At 37.6% G+C, this 20,867-nt stretch overlaps 1 protein-coding gene across 1 annotated transcript in view; it reads right to left on the bottom strand.

Annotated features, from left to right (window-relative positions):
* Positions 1-20,867, bottom strand: part of UVRAG (UV radiation resistance associated) — a 309,776-nt gene that overhangs the window by 137,862 nt on the left and 151,047 nt on the right. Inside the window, exons 9-10 of the mRNA XM_006141150.3 lie at positions 3,678-3,762; positions 1,228-1,315 (exon numbers count right to left, since the gene is read on the bottom strand). Coding sequence (XP_006141212.1) covers positions 1,228-1,315; positions 3,678-3,762 — 173 coding nt within the window. The remainder of the gene's footprint in view (positions 1-1,227; positions 1,316-3,677; positions 3,763-20,867) is intronic.

Genomic DNA, 20,867 nt, shown 5'->3' with positions numbered 1-20,867 from the left:
TTTTTGGGCAATTTTCTCAGTCTTCGTGGTGGATTTTTCTAGGCCAGCAATTTTCTCTTCTGTCTGAGATTCTATCTTCTATATGATCTAGTTTGTTTTTAATACTTTCAAGGGAGATTTTTGACTTCCTGTATTATAGCCTTCATCTCTAACAGTTCAGTTTGATTCTTTTTTAAAGTGTGTAATTCCTCTTTTAGATCTTTCCTCACCTCCTAGAACTCATCAGCTCCTTTCTCCTTTCTCTTCTGCAGTTCATTGTCTCTCTTCACTTCCATCTCTGTTAGCTTCACCATTATGAATGTTCTAAATTCTTGGAATTCTAAATTCTATGGAAATCATGGAAATGTCTGTGGATAAAGAAGAGTTATGCTTTTCCCTTGGAGGAGAGGTATTTTCTTGCTTTCCCATATTTCTTGTGGCCCTGTGGTGATTTCTAGTCATCTGATGGATGGTGTGTTTCTTCCCACACTTGAAGTTCAATCTGAGCATCCAGGAGCATGCAGAAAAGGAAACAGAGAGAGAAACAACAGTAACAAAAACAACCAAGAAACAGAGAAAAGAGAAGAAAAAAAAATTTTTTTTAATTATTTTTTTTTAAAAAAAGCAAAAATTAGAAAACCACTAGTTCTCAGGAGCCATGAAGGTGTCTTCTGAGGTCCTGCTCCCTTGCCTCTCCTCGGTTTGGAGGGGTAGAGGGGATTATTAACAAGATAAAGGGAAAGGAGGGGCTGAAAGCCAAGAAAATGCTTTACTTTTAAAAAATTTAGAAAAGAAAAATTACAAAAAAATGAGAAGACAGACAGAAGGCTTGAAAGGCTTCCTACCACTCGAGTTTGTGGGCTGGAGGCTGAATTATTAGTGGAAAATCTTCATTTCGCTTATTCCTCTGAAATCACTAGTTTCAGGAGCCATGAAAGTGTCTTCTGAAGTCCTGCTCCCTTGCCTCTCCACTTGAGTTTGTGGGCTGGAGGCTGAATTATTAGTGGAAAATCTTCATTTCGCTTATTCCTCTGAAATCACTAGTTTCAGGAGCCATGAAAGTGTCTTCTGAAGTCCTGCTCCCTTGCCTCTCCCTAAGTCTACATATTTTAAAAGACATATTAGCTTCTGAATGGATCATTGAGCACATCAGATTTAGACAAGAGCTATTAGTTTTTGTGAGAGGAAATTTCAAATGGAAATCAACTTTTCAAAAAGAAAAATCTTTTCGGAAAATTTGAAACTTACCAAATCAATAGGATAAATGTAGGAAAGCTCAGAGAGTAATTGCCTGCAACGAATTGTCAACTGAGCATTAGTCTTCAAAAAGAGTTCTCTAATGAGGAAAGAAAGAAAAGTACATGTATTAAAAAAAAACTCTGGTATATTTCCTAACATTTATGTCTACATTATTAATGCAAAGAAAGATGAAATGGTCTGTAGTAGTGCATGGAAACTCGGAAACAGAAATAATATTAATAGCTACCATGAGTCCTGACTGATCTCTATATAGTATCAATCAAGCTAACTCAGTATACAGTAGCTATACTGAGGGCCACTGTGTGTGCCCAGCACCACGCAAAGAGAGACAATCATTTACTGAGCACCTACAACGATGTGCAGCGACATTACAACGGGAATAGGTAGATATTATCATACCCACTTATAAATTAGGAAACAAGATTTTGAGAAGCTGAGTAAGCTGATCAAAGTCTCATAGCCAATATTTAGTGAGGCCAATTTGATTTTTGGAAAGATCCAGAGAATATTTCTTCAAAAAAAGTATTCTTTCACTTATAATTACATATTATAACTACCTCAAAAATCAACCTGTTCGGAACCAGCAGTTAGTGTAATGGCTATGTCGCTGACTCCCATGTAGTCGACCGCGGTTCACGTCCCGGACCCGGTGGCTTAAAACTCACGTCGGGCGCATGTGCGTGCATGCCCAAGATCCCGAGAGGAGAATGGGGGAGAAGGGATTGTGGCTTGACCATCCCCCCTGGGGGGTGATTTCTCGCTTTCTGTCTCTCTGTCTCTCTCTGTCTGTCTGGCGAGCGCACACGCCCTATAGCGAAAAAAACCTCTCAAAAAAAAAAAATTAACCTGTTGAAATGCTAGAAAAATAATAAAGTAAAAACAAGTAAAATGTTATAGAATGACCTAATTCTTCTCTTAAAGTACTTAAGAATATAAAACCAGTAGGTAAAGTACCCATAGAATAAATTACCTTTTCAACTATGTTAACAATTTAAGAACAAAAGAAATTTAGGAAAAATCATAGGTCAACGTAGAATGGAGGAGTCAGCGGGTGGTGTGGTGATTAAAGCACTAGACACTCCCACATGGCCGACCGCACCTGGAGTCCCAGATCTGGTGGCTTGCTTTCTCACTTTCCTTCTATCTGTGTGTCTGTCTACCTCTGGTCAAATGAAAATGAATGAATGAATAAATAAAATTAAATAAACAATTCTTTAAAAAGAAAAGTAGAATGGAAAAGTGGTATAATGCAAAGAGCATTTGCACAATATGAAACATCTATATGGTCTTTGTTATTGGTTCCTATCACAGCATCTAAAACCCTTGGAATTTCCTGAATAACAGGAACACCTTTTGTTACTCATAATGAGCCCCTTTGGATCACAACAGAGTTTATGCCAGTGAAGTGACTTAGGATGGGACCGATCTGGGATCTGACACTCTCTCCAGGTAGAAAAATATCCCAACTGAATTAAATTATAGGACTCCCAATTGGTATATCCTGGAGAATCTAGTGTCAGAAATGTTGTGTCAAATGACATGTGGGAGTAGGAGAAACACTTTAGTTTTTCCCATCTAAAACAGCACTGAAGACTTAATGGGATCTGATCCTGTCTTTGCTAGAGAGCAGGATAAATAGTAACTTCCCAGAGCCTTGCATTCCATCTCAATGAGATTCCAAACTGAAGAGACTACAACAGATGTCTCTGTGGTTCTTTTTAGACTGAGCATTTTTGAATCCTCACTTGTTAGGATTCCCAAAGACAAATGCAGAATAAGAGGACTTTCTAGGAAAAGAAAGTGAAGAGGAGCAAAAGTACAGAGGTGGCAGTGGATTAAGCACACACTAGAAATAAATAAAGAGAAAAGCTATTACCATTTGTTAAATGAATGTTGGGTAGTGACTAAAGTCAACTAAGGTTGGCCAGTGCCAACTTATTGAAAGCTATTTGAAAGTTAAGCTAAGGAATTTCCACACAAGGAAGAGAAAAATTAGGATAAAATAGTATGTTCAAAGGAAAAGTCTGATAGCAATACAGAGGATGAAGCAGAAAGACAGAGAAACTAATGTGACAGAGAATATCTAGGGTCTGCTGAGGTAATTCTCATAAGCTAACACCCATAAGTATGAAGAAATTAAGAAAAGTTAGCAGGCTAAACCGCATGCAGAAGAAAGGAAGATTCACACACAAAGCCACAATGTTGTGGCCTGAGAAACTGGAAGAACAGTGTTTGTGTTTCTTATTATGGCCACATAACCTCTACCGCAATGCATAATCCATACTGGGCACTTAATAAATATCTGCTGAATGAATGAAAGTGGTGCTGAAGCATATGGGATATAAATTAATATCAGCGGCTCGTAAAGAAGGCTACTTTTTCAAGTCTATTTTCACAGTAAACACCACTCACAGAGAGTATTCTCAGGTTGCGTTTACCTTTTGGCAGTGCACTCCTTCCTCAACTCATTTAGGGATTCCTTCTGGAGTTGAAGCTTGAGGTGCTCAGTTGAAAACGCACTTCCTGGAGAGAGGGATGGAAGGAGATAATTCTAAATGTAACATCACAGATAGGCTTGCTCAGTCATAAGCGAGCATGCAGGGCCCAGCCCCCTGACTGTGAGAGGAAAATGAGTTAGAAGGCCAAGTGGATAGAGTATAGAGGTATTCAAGGGAGAATAAGTAGAATACACTTCTCTGTTGGTTCACTTCTCATACAAGTCAAGCATCTAGCAGGAGCCGAAGAATTTTAGAACCCTCTGAGAAACAATGTTTCTCAATTGTTAACCAAGAAATCTTGAAAACAGTGGTTAGCACCAGGTGGTATTCTGTGGTGATGCAACTGGGAAAAATCCTGGGTTCGCATCCCAGGTTCATGCATACATGCCCATGTGATACAAGACAGCTGAGACTGGAGATGGAGTGTGGCATGAGAATCCTGTTGGAGATGATCTTGGCCACTCTCCTGTCTTTCTCTTTCTCTCTCATGGATAAAATTTTAAAACTTACAAATGTTATATAAAGACATTATTCAAAGTGTAACATGTAGAGCAGAAAAAACAACTTGCCTTTTGACTATTACAATTCAGTTCATAAGCATAAATAGCTTGTATGAACTTTAATCTTGTTTGTAAATATAAGCAGTTATGGTGAAAAGTATACTGTACAGGAAATAGATATTTTGACTTTTCCATATTATGTCACAAGCATTGTTACCTGTTGCTAGCCTGAGCTATGGTTGTGTACAATTTAACTCCATAAATGTGAATTATAGGCGTATTCCACATTCTAACTAATTCCCTATCCCCCAATCCTATTGCAGTACCTTTCATTTCCTTTAAGCATTTGCTTTAGAGTGAGTCTGATTAGTTAGGCTCAGATATAGGAAAACTAAACATTGGAAGGTACTTCAGAAAAATCGATCAAAACTCTAAAAGTCACTTCGTAGGAAGTAATAATACTGAGGCAACAGTGTACTCAATCTGTACAGAGATTAATTAGATTAGTTATACACTATCAACCTGGACATTATATGACTGGTGGTATGTCCTAAGGCTATCACACCAGAAAATAATGATGTCCATCTTTAAGACTATGTATATATCCTACTTCTCATCTAAATTTCTCCCTACATTTAGCCTTGATTGGTGATTTCTGCTTGAACCAGTCTTCTCTGTGATGGGTACTAAATAATATTCCCACTCCAATATACCCTCCATATGTACTGGTCACACTCACCATTCTTCTATGAGCTAGACTCCATTAAGTATCTATTACTAGTGTGGAATCATAGATTCCTTTTTGTTTTTCAATGATACATAATTATTTTGATGCTCAAGTAAATGATTCCAGATTCTGCCAGTGTCTCTTATCAACCCTGTTCCTGTATCCTAATTTCTGTAGGATCTGTAGTAACGTCTGCCTCTCACTCCCGATACTGGTTAATTTCAGTCTCAGTCAGTCTGGCTACAGACTTACCAATTTTAGTGCCCAACTTTCAGGCAGACCAGGCCAGGGATTCAAAGGTTATCATGTGAAATCTGATTTCTCTTGAGAAGTGTATTGCTGCTGAATTTATAGAGACAGTCCCAAAATAATTTATGATTTCTCTTATTTCCTCGTTGACCTGTAGTTTATTACATGTGTGTTGTGTAATTTCCAAATATTCGGAAGGTTTTTTTGTTGTTGTTTTGTTCTTTTTTTTTGTGGGGGGGAGAGGTTTTTGCTATAGGGCGTGTGCGCTCGCCAGACGGACTGAGAGAGAGAGACATAGAGACAGAAAGCGAGAAATCACCCCCCAGGGGGATGGTCACACCGCAATCCCTTCTCCTCCATTCTCCTCTCGGGATCTAGGGCACGCACACACAGGCGCCCAGCGTGAGTTTTAAGCCACCGGGTCCGGGATGCGAACCATGGTCGACTACGTGAGAGTCCAGCGACATAGCCATTACACTAATTGCTGGTTCCCAAATATTTGGAAGTTTTCAGACATCTTTTTATAGTAATTTCTAGTTTATTTCTCTTTTGGTGGGAGAACATACTAGGTATGATTTTAATTATTTTGTATTTGTTTTACAGTACCAAAAATAGTTTGTCTTAATGTTCCACATATACTTGGAAATTAATAATACACTTACTGCCTGCATTTAGTAGAGTGAAATATTGCCAGTTAGGTCAAACAACCTGATAGTGTTGTTAAAGTCTTTTATCCTCCTATGATTTGTGTGTCTCCCTAAAATTCATATAGTGAGATTTGGTTGTGATGAGATTAAGATGGTAAAAACTTAATCAGACTATATGGTGTTGAAAAGTAGGGCCTTTGGGGAGAGAATAGGATCTGGGTCATGTGACCAGGGGCCCCTATAACGGATTTCTGATGGGTTTATAGGAGAGCAAATGAGACCAGATCAGAAATAACACAAAGACATATGCTCCTGTTCTCTCACAATATGACTTACTGCATGGCCTTAGGACCCCACCAATAGGAACACCCAGCAAATGTGGCCCATGGAGCTGGGACTGCTAAACCATAAGCTCAATAAACCTCTATTTTAATAAATTGCCTAGTTTGAAGTATTTATTTGTTATCAGCAATAGAAAGAACTACAGTATATCTTTGCTGACTTTCTGTGTTCTATCAATTACGAGATGAGTGTTGTAATACTTAACTATGTGTACACTTGGCTAATTTTTTCATTTCTATTCATTTTTCCTTTCTATATATTGAAGACCCATTGTTATATTCACACATATATAGAATTGTTATCTCTTTTGGTGGACTGATCTCCTCGCCATTATGTAACATCCATCTTTATCTCAGCTAATATTCCTTGTTCTGAAGTTTATTTCATCCAATTATAATATAGCTACTCCAGTTTTATTTTGATTGATATCTATATAGTATATTTTCTCATCTTTTTACTTCTATATATCTTTGTATTTAAAAATAGTTTCTTAGGACCAGCAGATGGCTATGTCGCTGGAATCCCCTGTAGTCAATGACAGTTTGAATCCCAGACCTGGCATCTTAAAATTCACACCAGGTACATGTGCATATGTGCCCAAAATCTTGAGAGGAGAATGGAGGGGAAGGGATTGTGGTGTGGCCATCTCACTTTGGCGTGTGTGTGTGTGTGTGTGTGTGTGTGATTTTTCACTTTCTGTCTCTCTTTGTCTCTCTGGTGACCACACATGCCCTACAGTAAAAATCTCTCCTAAAAAATTTAAAATAAAATAAAATTGGTTTCTTGTAAATCAGTATATATTTGGGCCTTTTTATTATGTGTATGTGTGTGTGTTTCTTTTAAAATTTGCTATAGGGTAAATTTGCTTGTCAGAGAGAGAAAGACAGAGAAAAAGAGAGAGAGAGAAAGTGAGAAAACAGCCCCTCACGAGGGATGGTCACATCACAATCCCTTCTCCTCTATTCTCCCCTTGGAATTTTGGACTTGCACACACATGCCCCCAGTGTGATTTCCAAGCCACTATGTCTGGGACTTGATCCACACAGTCAGTTATGTGGGATTTAGCTGCTTTAACCACTACACCACCAGCTGCCCCCTCTTGTGTTTTATGTCAATGTGGACAACCTCTCTTTTTTTTAAAACAATGGGATTATGTCCCAATAAATTCATTTTATCAATTAAAAATATCTTAAGTCAAAAATGGACATTTTGTAGACATACTGGGATGTGCAAATACAAAATGCAATCTGAATAAAATGCCAGCAAAACAGTATACTGAAGGGTACCAGCTGTGTACCCTCACAATTGCAGAGTATTGGACTATGCATTGCTACCTTGGAAAAAGAACGAAAATCAAAATATACCTTTACCAAATGCATATTGTTTTTGTACCACAACAAAGTTGAAAAGTCATAAGTCAAATCATTGTGAATTGAGGACCATCTATATTTTTATTTCAACCATTTCTGGAGATGTCAATTTCTTTGTGTACTGTCTTTCTGCTAAGGAATTTCCTTTAACATTTGTTGAAATACATGTTTGCTAGTGATGATTTTCTTATTTTTGCCTGGGAAAGCTGTTATATCACATTCATATATGGAAAATATTTTTTTCGAGATATATAATTCTGGGTTTGATTCCTTATACATCAGGCTACTTGAATGCCCCAAAATCTTAGTTCTCTGATGGATTCAAGAAAAGTTATGACTTTGTCTTGCTTGTTAGGTAGAAGTTTAAGTCCTTTCAGCTTTGACATTCCAGGCAGAAGCTAGAAATCAAATCTGAGAATATTAATTTGATTTCTTAAAAGATCTTCCCTGTTCTTTGTATGTTCTATTTTGGGGAAGTCAACTATTCTTTTTGTTCAACTTGGTCTTGTTCATACTGTTTTCCTCAAATATTTGATGATCCTTGGTTCTCGCTTCAAATCCATGAATAAATTATTAGATCAGACAACTGCTTCAGGTTTCCTTTGAAGCAGTGAAGATTTATTTATATAAAAGGCTTCATTCCTCAGTGCCAGCTCAGTATGGGTGAGCAGGTTCTACTAACTATTAGGCATTCCTTCAGAGTATAGAAGCTGGGAGAAGGTAGTACCTATACTTTAAGCTACCACAATGGTCAAATAAAGAGAACTTTACTTTGGAACTGTGTTATTTTAGGGTATTTCACTCCTAAGTAGCGCTTCCTTTAATGTTTAAGTTGGGGTCAGCTGTAAAAGTCTGCAGTCACTTTAGGCTCTAATCCATCTCTCTATCATGCCAAATACTTATGCCATGGGACCTAACCAGGTCAAGAATCCCTTATGTTTAGAAAGCAACTAGAGTAAATGCTATGGAGAGTCACCCTAGATACATGGGGGAAAGAGAACGGAATAGTTGGCCCATACATCTTGATTATACTCTAGTTAGTGCCTCACTCATCTGTAAACTTCCTGTGGGTTCTCTCTACCAGGAACCCCCACTACCACCTTTTCTGTTTGTGTTCTAGGCTGCAGTATTTTTCCAACCCAGTATACTCATCAAAACAATCCTATCTTCTTTGTGTCTTTGAAAACTGTGTCAATCTTTGCTTCTCCCATAGCACACTCTTTTGTTTTCACCACCACTGTGAATTTATTCTTCAGGCATGTATCTTTGCTATATCTTTATTGAATCAATAAGCCCTTGAGAGAGAAAAGGCAAATGCATATGCCTGGTCTAGCATCCTCCAAAATTGCTTTCTGAAATATTTGGCCCTGTCCAAGCATATATCAATGTGTCTATATTAAGATTGCCTCTCTATTCAGTAAGAATACAAGTCAGACATTGTAATTTTAATAACAAAATGTCAGTGTTGGCGCCTATAAATCTAATAGCTAAAGAATATGAATCTTGCTTCCCTCGATGTAACAAAACACAGGCTCTCCAGACTCTCTCAACTCTCTCTCATCAGAGAGTTTAGTCTCAGACTGGCCAAAGGCCAGCTCACGTCAAAATTACAGTTAAAACCAATAAACTGCCATTCTGCTGGGTTTTCTATAAGTCAGATGACCAAAAAGCAATATACTTGAACTACTTTAGCTTCCTCCCCTGCAGAAAAGCCTTTTCTGTATGATGATTTATGATGCTGTCCTTCTCAAGGGTTAATAGACATTCCTTACTGTAACTTCTGTAAAATTGCAATTGACTATATTTCATTATGACATTTAATGTCTGGCACAGAAGATACTACATGCTAAATTCCTTTCAGAATTTAGTGTTAAAGAGATTTTTTCTCCCTTTAAAAAACTGATAAGCTTCCTGTAATAGGAAGGCACTGGGAAGTAGGTGATACACTTCATACCTTCAGTAACTGACTTGATTGCTGAAGTCAGAGCTAATTTTAGACCTTAAAACAATAGGCAGATCATGTGGGAGACAGGATACTGTAGTCAGAAGCCCATGGACGTAAGAATCAGGTATGGGCTAAAATCCTGGAACTTAATGCCATTTTCAAGACTCTAGTCAAGTCTCCAATCCTCTGTGCTTCATTTTCCTCATCTGTAAAATGTGGATAATTTTATTTTTGTTTGATATTTGCATTCTTTGTGCCTGCCCCCATAAAGCTCTAAGTGGGTAGAGAAAATTATGTTCCTGACCTGGTTGATTTTCTTTGAAATAATAACCACAGATAACAAAATAGGCCTACTGTCTAGCAATTCTACTATAATTCCCCAATTAGTTTGCTTTATGACCCTTAGAGATGACTATCGCTCATATTCTTACAATCCTTAAACCTATCACTAACTTCAAAAATTGGATAATGACCATGTTTCATAATATCCTGAAGAATTCCCTGAGAGTCCCACCCACCGTTGATCAATAAATGCACCTGTTACAATTCCATTTTCTCAGCTTTCTCCTCCTTTTCAATGGATAAAATAAATATCTCCATCTATACTCCAAATTCTTTCTCATTCCAAGCCTATCTCATACTATTCTCTTTTTTTTTTTTTTTTTTTTTTAGAGATTTTTGCTATAGGGCTCATGTGCTTGCCAGAAAGACACAAAGACAGAAAGCGAGAAATTACCCCTCAGGGGGATGGCCCATGCTGGAATCCCTTCTCATGCATTCTCTTAGGATCTTGGACATGCATACACCTGCACTTGAAGTGAGTTTTAAGTCACCGGGTCCTGAATTAGAACCACAGTTGACTTCGTGAGAGTCCAGCAACATAACCATTATACCATCTGCTGGTCCTCTCCTACTATTTAAACACATTATGTTAGAACTAGCTATGGTACCTTGGTTTTATTCCACCAAGCCCTTTCTACATTTAGGCCTTTTCGCTTGCTATTCTCCCTATCTGACTCTCAGCAATTCTTAATCTCAGGACTGAATTCCTTAAGCAAACCTTTTCTGAGCAATCTCCTGGTTATCTACTACCACCACAGATTGTTTCTAGTACTTGTCACAATTTGATATCAATCTGACCTAGTTTTGGTTTCTTATTTATGGCCATACTACTAGGTAAGTATCCAAAATTAGAATTTTTTTAGATTTATTTAACTTTATGTATGTATATATGTATTTATTTATTATTAATTTGACCAGAAAGAGACAAAGGGAGAAAGAGAAAGTAAAAAAAGCAAGCTGCCAGGACTGGTACTCAAACTGTGGTTGGCCATGTGGGAATCCAGTGCCTTAATCACCATGCCACTTGCTGGCCCCAAAACTAATTCTTTCCTTTTCCTTCTTCATCCAAATACATGCTTCTCCTGCCATATTTGTCTGGCTGAATGCTTCAATCATCTTGTCTACTGTTCAAACCAGAAATCAGAAGTTACCATAACTTCTTCCTTTCTCCTCCAATCTAGTAAATAATTAACAGACTCTATCACCCAAATAGCACGGGAACCTATATACTTTTTCTTCCCTTTACATTCCCAGTCTGTTTAGATTTTTTAGTTTTGCTATAGGGTGCTTATGCTTGCTAGAGAGTGAGAGGGAAAGTGAGAAATCACCCATAAGGGGATGGCCACACTTCAATCCCTTCTCCTCCACTCTCCTCTTGGGATTTTGGGCACACATGCATGCACATGCACTCAGCATGATTTCCAAGCTACCGGGTCTAGGACCAGGACTGCAAAGTTGGTCACATGGGATTCAGCCACCTTAACCAGTATATCGGCTGCTGGCCCTAGATTTGTTTCCTAAATGCCAGAAGGCACACGCACTTGCCAGAGAGAAAGAAAGAGAGAGCAAGAAAGAGAGAGAGCACTTCTACAGGGGCATGGTCACACCACAATATTTTTTCCTTCATTCATACATCCTGCCAGGATTTTGAGCATGCATGCACATGTACCCAGTGTTTTTCAAGCCTCCAGATTTGAACTGATGTCAACCATGAGAATCTGGGTTTCTGTTCATACCACTTAACCACTGTGTCTTAATTAGGTACTGATTAGATTAAGACATCTCCCTCAATGGCAATACTCAACTCACAACTGTCTAGTCAAAGAGAATTTTCCAAACACACATCTAATCTGCACTCTGTACTGTTTTTAATAATACCTATTTTTCTCTTAGAAACAGGCATGTCATTTCAGCACATACACCTCTAAGCCTTTCAGTATGGACTTCCTGCTCTATTCCTCCTTGGCTACTTTCTCAAATGAAGTTTTTGTAAATGCCACTTCTAGGAATTTCTGGAGGAAAACAATGACAAACCAAAATATAATTCTGTCCGGTGGGTGTATTTTTATGCATCTGTGCTTTCCACCACATAAGGAGATTAAAATATGACAGTTTGCTTTTCCTATAACCCAATTACTACAATAAATCATTACAAATATATGGAAACAAACTTCTTTTTTGTCTTTTAAATTTTATTTCCTCTGTCTGTGTGTGTGACAGATAAAGGAAGAGAGAGAGAAAAAAGGAGGGAAGGGGGAAGAAAGGGGACACTCCCAATAGGATCCTCACGCCATGATCCACCCCTAGTCCCAGCCTGCCGGCATCACAGGCAGGTGCATGTGTGCACAGGGAAACCTCTGGAGGTGAACCCAGGACCCACTCCCGTGAGCTCAGCATCAGAGAGCATTGCGTCAGGGCTGCACCACCCCTACTGGCCCAGATCTGGACCCTTTTTGAAAATAAAAGTCAAAGTTTGCTTAGGATCCATCTTTTTTCTCCACCCCCAACACATTATTGGCCTCTCACTGCCTTTCCCAAGCTGCATACCATGCCAACAAGGAAAAGCAAGGAAACCGTAATAGCATACATTCTAGCAGTAATTTATCCATAGGTCCAGACATTTTTGAAAGGCAAGCATTAATAATTTTGAAGGCAGCGTGTTTAGGAATTTCTGACAGATGATAATGAAAGAAACAGAGCACATACAGAATGATAAAATTTATCTATCATCTCAAATAAATATATCATGAGTTAAAAAACTGAGAAGTAATTTTTTGTAAGTAATTTTACAACATGATAGGTAAACACACAACACTTGTCTATTACTCTAAATAGACACTTAGGATCTTTTGATAGAAACTGAAGCATCAATGTAAATATAGTGTGATTCTTCTTTTATAGGAGACATAGACGAAAAGAACACGGTAATGTACTGACTAAACAAAAGCTAATTAAATTGAACAAACTACAAATATAGATTCTCTTACTCAAATTTCTTACAAAATGACAATAAACTATCATAATTAATGGAAACGTCATATTTCTTATTTTGGCAATCATTTTTAATCCACTGAAACTACCAAGAGGAATTTCTGTCCCCAAATCTGAGCAATGAAATCTGATGCATCTCACCTCTTGGTGACACTATGTCACCAAAAGAATATGTTTGTTTTTGCTCTTGCTTACCAAAGGGAACTAAAAAGTCGAAGTGAAATATGAGAAGAGTCTGGCTGGTTAGGGAGTCCTACGAGGTTATTTCTACCCAATGGCTTTCCATCTAATGGAGGCTGACTACAGACACATTTGGGTCAGATAATATTTTTTTCATCTGATATTGCTGGGAAATATATTCTTGGCATTAAACTTTAAATAATAAAGTGATTTCTAAAAAAGGTGAACAGATCCCCATCCTTTCTGCCAATCCTACCCTCCTGAAATAACCTAAATCTTAGAACTAGAAGAAATCCTGACTATATAATCAAGAGTATTTTGTTTGGTATTGTTTGCTTGTGAAGAGGAAATAAGCCCCCAAAGATTGAATGACTTGTCACAGAGACTCTGAGAAAACGGAAGATCTTTAACAGAGATCTCTTAATGAATTAAGATACTGTTATACCAAAGCAATCTTGGTGGAAATTTCATCCTTTATAAAAAGGAATATAGCAGAATAAAGTTCTTAAGTGGGAGGAAAATAAAGCAAACTATCAGATTGCCTTTTAGATATATATTAGGAAAGCAACAATATTTTTAGTAAAAACAAGAGAGGTTTTGGAGTCAGATAAACCTATATTTGAATTCATATCTGTCACTTAACTGTATATAACTTGATGAAATATCTCTGAGCTTCAGTTTTCCTCATTTAGGAAATGGGAATACAAATTATCTCTTAAGGGTATTTTAAGAATTAAATGATATACCATAGCTAAAACATCTGAAATGTCACAGAACTTCAATAAAAGCTACATGCTTTACAAAATTTATGTGAGATTAAAATAAATGCATAAAGCAGTGAGAAAAGCAAATAATTTGGAGTCATATGGTCTGAGTTCACACCTCAAATTTGTTCTTAATTGTCTGTGTGTTCCTGGCCAAGACATTTAACCTCTAAGTACCTAATATAAAATGAAGGTAACATCTGCCCTACTTTAGCTGTCAGGGAAGCTTAAAGGATCACATATGATGAGCTTCTCTAGCTGTAAAATAATACATGTATGGTGGTCTCACTATCAAGAAACTTAACTGCACTAAAAAATAGCTTCTTCCTTTAAAGATTGGAGAACTCTGCTTTTATGAAGTGAATACCCTTTCCCAGGCACCAACAACTTCTTGAAGTTTCATCATCCATCTATTCACAAAAGATCTAGATTCCGGGCTGGCTCGTAGCCTAGTGGTTAAGGGAGCCATATCCCACATGGTCAACCACAGTTTAAATCTTGGCTCCAGCAACTTGAAAACCAAACCAGGCACATGTGCATACGTGGCTACAATACTAACAGGATACAGAAATGGAAGAAGAGGGATTGCAGAGTGACCATGTCCCATGTGGGGGAGGGTGTGCTTTCTTTCTCTCAATCTTTCTGTATCTCTCTCTCTGGTAAGCATATGCACCCTCTAGCAATTAAAAACAAACAAAAGACCTACATTCTACTAATTTATTTCCAAAGACCAATGTTTTATATCATTGTCTGAATCAAATTTCCAACAAACTAATTTTGATGCAATGTTGCTCTTCAAAGAGTTGGGAGTTGACTTAGACAAAAGACCCAGTAAAGTAATATAGAATTAGTTAATGGGAAGGTTACTTGGTTTACAACATTAATGAAGAGAAATCTGTTTTATATTAACATCATGAGTTAGACTACTAATATCTTCCAGAAATGAAAATATATACATTAATAAACTTTAATACTGAAAAGATCAGCACATGACCCAGCTGGAAGATGCTGTAGACCACAAATTGAGAACCACCGCCTTTGAGGTATAAGAGGAGAAAACTTAAGAGCATAGAGTAATGAGGCCCCTCAGAGTTACGGCGGCAGCTCAGCAAGTCAACAGCATGGACAGAAATTATCTTTCTGCTTCTTTCCAATAAATCATCCTGCTACAGTGAATTTTTATAAGCAAAATAAAAAAATTATACTAAGTATCTGATTTCTTCCACATGTTTATACAAATTAATTCCTATGGCACTGTCACGAACAGCTATCCGAAGTGAACTGATGTGTAAAAGGATGCAGAAGTTAGGCAATTCTCTTATGGTCATTCAGAAGAATCCGCATCAAAGCCCAGATGAAATATCATATATTATTAACTCTGTATCTTTACCAGGCTCCTGGACTGAGAACCAAGTGCTTAGGTAAACATCGAGGTCAAAGTCCTAACACTCAAGAACCCACCAGTCCTCTTCATAGTAGGAAATCATTTTACCAGTGCCTAGCAAACACGTTAAGTTAAAGGTGCAAACACAAGTGACAAATACAATTTTCCCCCTTCCTACCAGCAAATGCCAGTGTCTCAGTGCTTCTAAAATATTTTAACTTAGCTCAAGATTCACTAAATAGCACATTCATATAACCATACGAGAATAATGTTCAACACAAACATGTAATGGCATATGTTTAGAATAGAATATACAGAACAGCCTCATGTGGTTATGGGAGCCAGATCCCACATGGCCAACCATTGTTTAAATTCCAGCTCCAGAGACGTGAAATAATGCACATATGTGTGCATGCTCAAAATCCACACAGGATGGAGAAATGGTGAAAAAGAGGTGGCAGTGTGACCATACTCCAATATGGAATGCTTTCTCCCTCACTCTCCCTCTTTTCTCTCTGGCAAGTGCATATATCTTTCTGCAATTAGAGAGAGAAAAAAAGAACAGAATATACAAGACTAAGTATGTCTTTAGTCTCCTAACACAAGACTACAAAGAACAAAGGTCCCCCCAAAGTAGGTCAGGATCTACTAGGAAATAAATGTGATGATCTGTATCCAGTCACCTCTTTTCTACTCTCCAGTGCTGAGAACCAGTCTACAGAGATTCCCAGGGAGCATAACAGTGAAGCCAATAGTAAGAATCTTTCTCCAACTCACATTAGAGACTGAATTAATAAAAGCATTAGCTCATAACCCAGTGATTCTATTAGTTCATGGAAATACAAAGTATTTCACATATTAACTATCTACCTATAAATAAGAAAGTTCCTAAAGTACTAAATAAAGGCTAAAAATGAACTGTTCTGACCCACCATGGCAAATACATATTTAACTTAATATTACCATCTTTTCCCTCCAACAAAATGGAGATGTAAAAATATCCAACTGACTTGACTTTCACAAGTAAACCATTAGAACGGATATCCCATATAATCCATTATATAATCTTCCTTTACAGCATAGTTGGGCACCAGTAACTGAATATAGGTATATAGGTATCGGGCACAAAACTTGCTACTTGCCTTGGACAAATCATCTTCATCTATAAACTGGGAGACAATAAAAAATATTATTAAGAGAATAACACTATTAGTAAGATAAGGAACAGAAAACTTATGACACTGCCTGGCACTAACAAACTTTTGTCCTCTGAAATAGAAATACGAGTAATTATTCCTCCTCCTTGATCTTTTAAATGGGTAGAAGTCACTGTTTAAAGGTTCGTGGGCTTATAGTCTGATAACAGACAACCAGAAGCACAGTCAAAGAACTACATCTCCCCGTCTTTTTCACCTCTTGCTAAAAATATATATACGATCTATAGCCTTTATATATGCTATTACTTCTAAGAGGTAGTATTATACAGTAATTGACAGTTTTGGATGAACAGAAAAATTTTGATGCTAAATCACCTTTCATTAGCTACATGCGTTTAACTTCTCTGACACAAACCCAGAGTTTCTACAACTATAAAACATAAATAATAGGGCCAGCAGTGGCCTGGTTGTTAAGGCCATTGGATCCACATGGCCAACCATGTGGTTCGAGTCCCAGGCCCAGTGGCGTGAAAGGCACACAGGTGCATGCGTGTGGATGCCCAAAACCCCAAGAGGAGAATGAGGAGAAGGGAATGAAGCACAGCCATGTGTTATTGAGGAATAAAAAAATGGAATACTGATAGATGCTACAACATGGATGAGCCCTGAAAATATTATGCTAAATGAAAGAAGATGGTCACCAAAGACCACCTAGGACATGACTCTGCTTACATGAAATGTCCAGGGTACACAAATCTACAGAGACAGAAAGTGTATTAGTGGCTGCTCTGCACTGGGGAGAAGGAAAGACTGCTAATGGGTATAAGTTTTCTTCTAGAGGGTACCTTAGAGTGTAATGATCATTGCACAACCTTGAGAATAAACTAAAATTAGACTGAGGGCCGACTCTATGGCATAGTGGTAATGCACTGCTCAAAAAAGCCAGATCCTACATTTTGGCTGCAGTTTGAATACCAGCTCAGTCAGCTGAAACACACCAGAAATGCATGCTAGTGCCCAAGGCTGGATGGGGCAGAGGACAGAAGGACAGGGATACTGGCATAATCAAGTCCTGTGGAGGATGCTTGTCTCTCACTCACTCTTACATGCGTGGGTGTGTACTATATCATAAATAAAGGAAAAAAAAGATTAAATCATACACTTTAAAATGCTGAATTATACAGTATGTGAATTATATCTCAAAAAATCTGTTTTTAAAACTTTCTGCAACTTTGTTATCATCATGATATAATTAAAATTATAATTAAATTATAGCTTAATTAAATTTAATTACAAAGTAACTAAACCGTAATGTAAATAAATAAATAAATAACCACAGTGAGAACTGCAGCTAAGAACCTATCATTAAGAATTACTAACCTGGGGGCTAGTGATGGAGTGCTCGTTAAGGCAGCTGGATCCAGCATGGCTAACTGCAGTGTGGGTCCCAGACCCAGAGGCTTAGGAAGTATACCAGCTGCGTATATGTATATGCCCAAAATCCCAGAAGGAGAAGTGGAGGAGGAGGGATTGCATCATGACAATGCTCCATGGTAGGGGTAGGTAACTTCTTGTTCTTTCTCTCTCTGGTGAGTGTACAAAGAGTGGCAAAATTTAAAAAATAATTTTAAAAAACTACCAATATGGAGCCAGACCCATAACACAGTGGTTAAGAGCTAAGCATAGGAAGCTGGATTCCACATGGCCAACCATGGTTGGAATCCTGGCCCCAGTGGCTTGTAAAACATGCCAGTTGCAAGGGTATGCATGCTCAAAATGCTGATGGGAAGGAGAAATGGAGGAAAGGGTTTGCTGCATGATGCTCCACTGTGGGGTACTTTCTTTTCCTTTCTCTCTGGCAAGTGCATGCACCCTCTGACAATATTGAAAGAGAGAGAGAATATTACTAATCTGTCTGTAAAGCTACTGGTAAATTTTTCTTTGCATGAAATAAAAAACAATAGCACTTTTTTTTAGAGGTCTTTTTGTCTTAGGGAGTGTGCACTCGCCAGAGAGAGAGAGAGACATGGAGAGGGAAAGTGAGAAATCATCCCTTGGGGGAATGGCCATACCACAATCCCTTCTCCATTCTCCTCCTGGGATCTTGAGCATGCATGCACATGCACCTAGAATGTACACACATATACTATGGCAAAAACCTTAAAAAAAATTTTTAAATCAAGTATGTATCTATATACCAGCAAGAAACAGAAAGCAAAAGTTAAAGATATTTACAACAGAATAAAAAATTTCAAAAAATAGAAATAATTCAATCATGGGAGAGATTCATAGACTAACAGCTATTTTATTTTAATAATGGTTTGAAGGGAAGCTCTAATAAGCAAAATCATATTTCATTTTCTTGAGATGGAAAACTCTATTGTGAAAATATCTACTATTCCCAAATATATTGATAGATGCAGCTCCATGAAAATCCTAGCATGGTTTTCTTTTCTGTGTAAAAATTCACACAAAAGTGCAAAAGGAAAAAAACAACCACGATAATAGTGAATAAAAACAACCAAACTGAAAGACTTTAACAGCATAATGACTTACTATTACAAAAAAAAATTAAAACAGATAATGTCAAAAGAATAGAAACACAGATGAATGGAACACAACGGAGTCTTTAAGACTTAGAGATACAAGGTATCTGATTTATGACAAAAGTGGAACTACAGTATAATAGCAAAAGGATGATGTTCAATAAATAGTGCTGGGTCAACTGAGTACCTATATGAAAAGAATAACCCTGACTCTTACCTTACATCATATACAAAAATCAATTCCACATGAATTACAGATGCAAGTATAAAAAGTAAAATAGTAAAGTGCTTAAAAGAAAACAGAGTAACATCTTTAAGATTTTTAAATATGTAAATATTTTTAAAACTAGACAAAAAAAGCTTTAAATATAAAAGAAAAGATGATAAAATTTAACTCTGGATAACTTAAAAGTATTATTAAAGAGTGAACCAGTGGGGCCAGCAGGTGACATGGTGGTTAAGGGTGCTGGACTCCCACATGGCCAACTGCAGTTCAAGTCCTGGACCTAGTAGCAGCTTCCTTTCTCTCTCTCTCTCTCACTCTGTCCCTCTCTGGTCAAATTAAATCAATCAATCAATTAATTAATTTTTTTTAAAAAAAAAAAGAGTGAACCAGCAAGCCACAGAATGAAGAATACGTGTATGTATTTTTTTTTTAAAGGTTTTTGTCATAAGGCACATGTGCTTGCTGGAGAGACAGAGAAAGACAGTGAGAAAAAAAAAAAAAAAAAAAAAAAGGGGAAAAAAAAAAAAAAAAAACAAGAAGTCACCCTCTGGGAAGATGGCCACACCACAATCCCTCTTCCTTCACTCTCCTCTTGGGAACTTGGGCACACATAAACATGTGCCTGGACTAAGTTTCAAGTCCCTGGATCTGGGTATCAAACCACAGTCGGCCACTTGAGAGTCCTGTGCTACCTGCCGGTTCTGGAAGAATACAGTTTAATGCATATGCCAAAGAACCCACATCCATTACATATAAAAAAATCCTTATACCCCCTACAAAAGTCAAACCAAATTTGCAAAACCTGGGTGAAAGACTTCAACAGATATTTTAAAAGCGTATGCCTTAATCAGCAAGAACATAAAATGGTGTGCAACTTCATTAGTCTTCAGGAAAATAAAAAATAAAACTAAAAGGGAATACTATGGCATATCCAACACAAAGGCAAAATAAAACAGACACGGTGCCAAATGCTGGCAAGGATACAGGAAAATAGCACTCCTGGATCGAGGGGACATAATCCCACACAAACATTTCAGAAAATGTTTGGATATTATCTACTGAAGGTGAAGAGATGCACATCCTACGGCTTTGTAATTCTACTCCTAGGGTTGTATCCAACTGAAATGCACAACAGCCTTCTCTAAAAATTGTGTATTAGAACATTTGTGAGAGCATTAGCTAATAGTTCCAACCTGAAATCACTGAAACCAACAACAGTAAGAGTCGATAGATAAATGCATACTCCTACAATGGAATACGGTTTGCCATTAAGAATGAATGAACGAAAAAAAAAAAAATAATAATAAGCAGGAGGAAAAAAAAAATGCACATTTGATGACTGAAGAGAGGTGTATGGACACAACTGGGGACTACTTTATAGTATGTGCATTCTACTCCCTGGGGTTTATGCCTAGGATCAGATTTGGATACATGTGTAAGGATATGTCAGCTGTGCTAGCTAGTGGATATATTTAGACAAATTGAGTTCATTGGTAGAACAATTGAATGGGGGGGGGGCAGAAGCCATTGAGGGCAATCATGAATGTCAGGGACAATGGAGGAGGAAGATGGGACATGGCAGAGGGTGGGGATGGGGAACCTAGGATGGCAAAACAAAAGGCAAGGTATGCAGGACACAAAAATTGGGAAATCATTTGCTGAGAACATATATGTTGATGTGCTTGATTGAGCCAATGCACAGTGTATTTTGGATGGAAAATTCATATGTGTGTTGTGATGAGAAAAAAAAAAAAAATTTA

The sequence above is a fragment of the Tupaia chinensis genome, unplaced genomic scaffold (assembly GCF_000334495.1).
Source record: "Tupaia chinensis unplaced genomic scaffold, TupChi_1.0 Scaffold000047_1, whole genome shotgun sequence".
NCBI classification, from domain to species: Eukaryota; Metazoa; Chordata; class Mammalia; order Scandentia; family Tupaiidae; genus Tupaia; species Tupaia belangeri.
The sequence above is the reverse complement of the archived record's forward strand: the minus strand, read 5'-3'. Positions and strand labels throughout refer to the sequence as shown.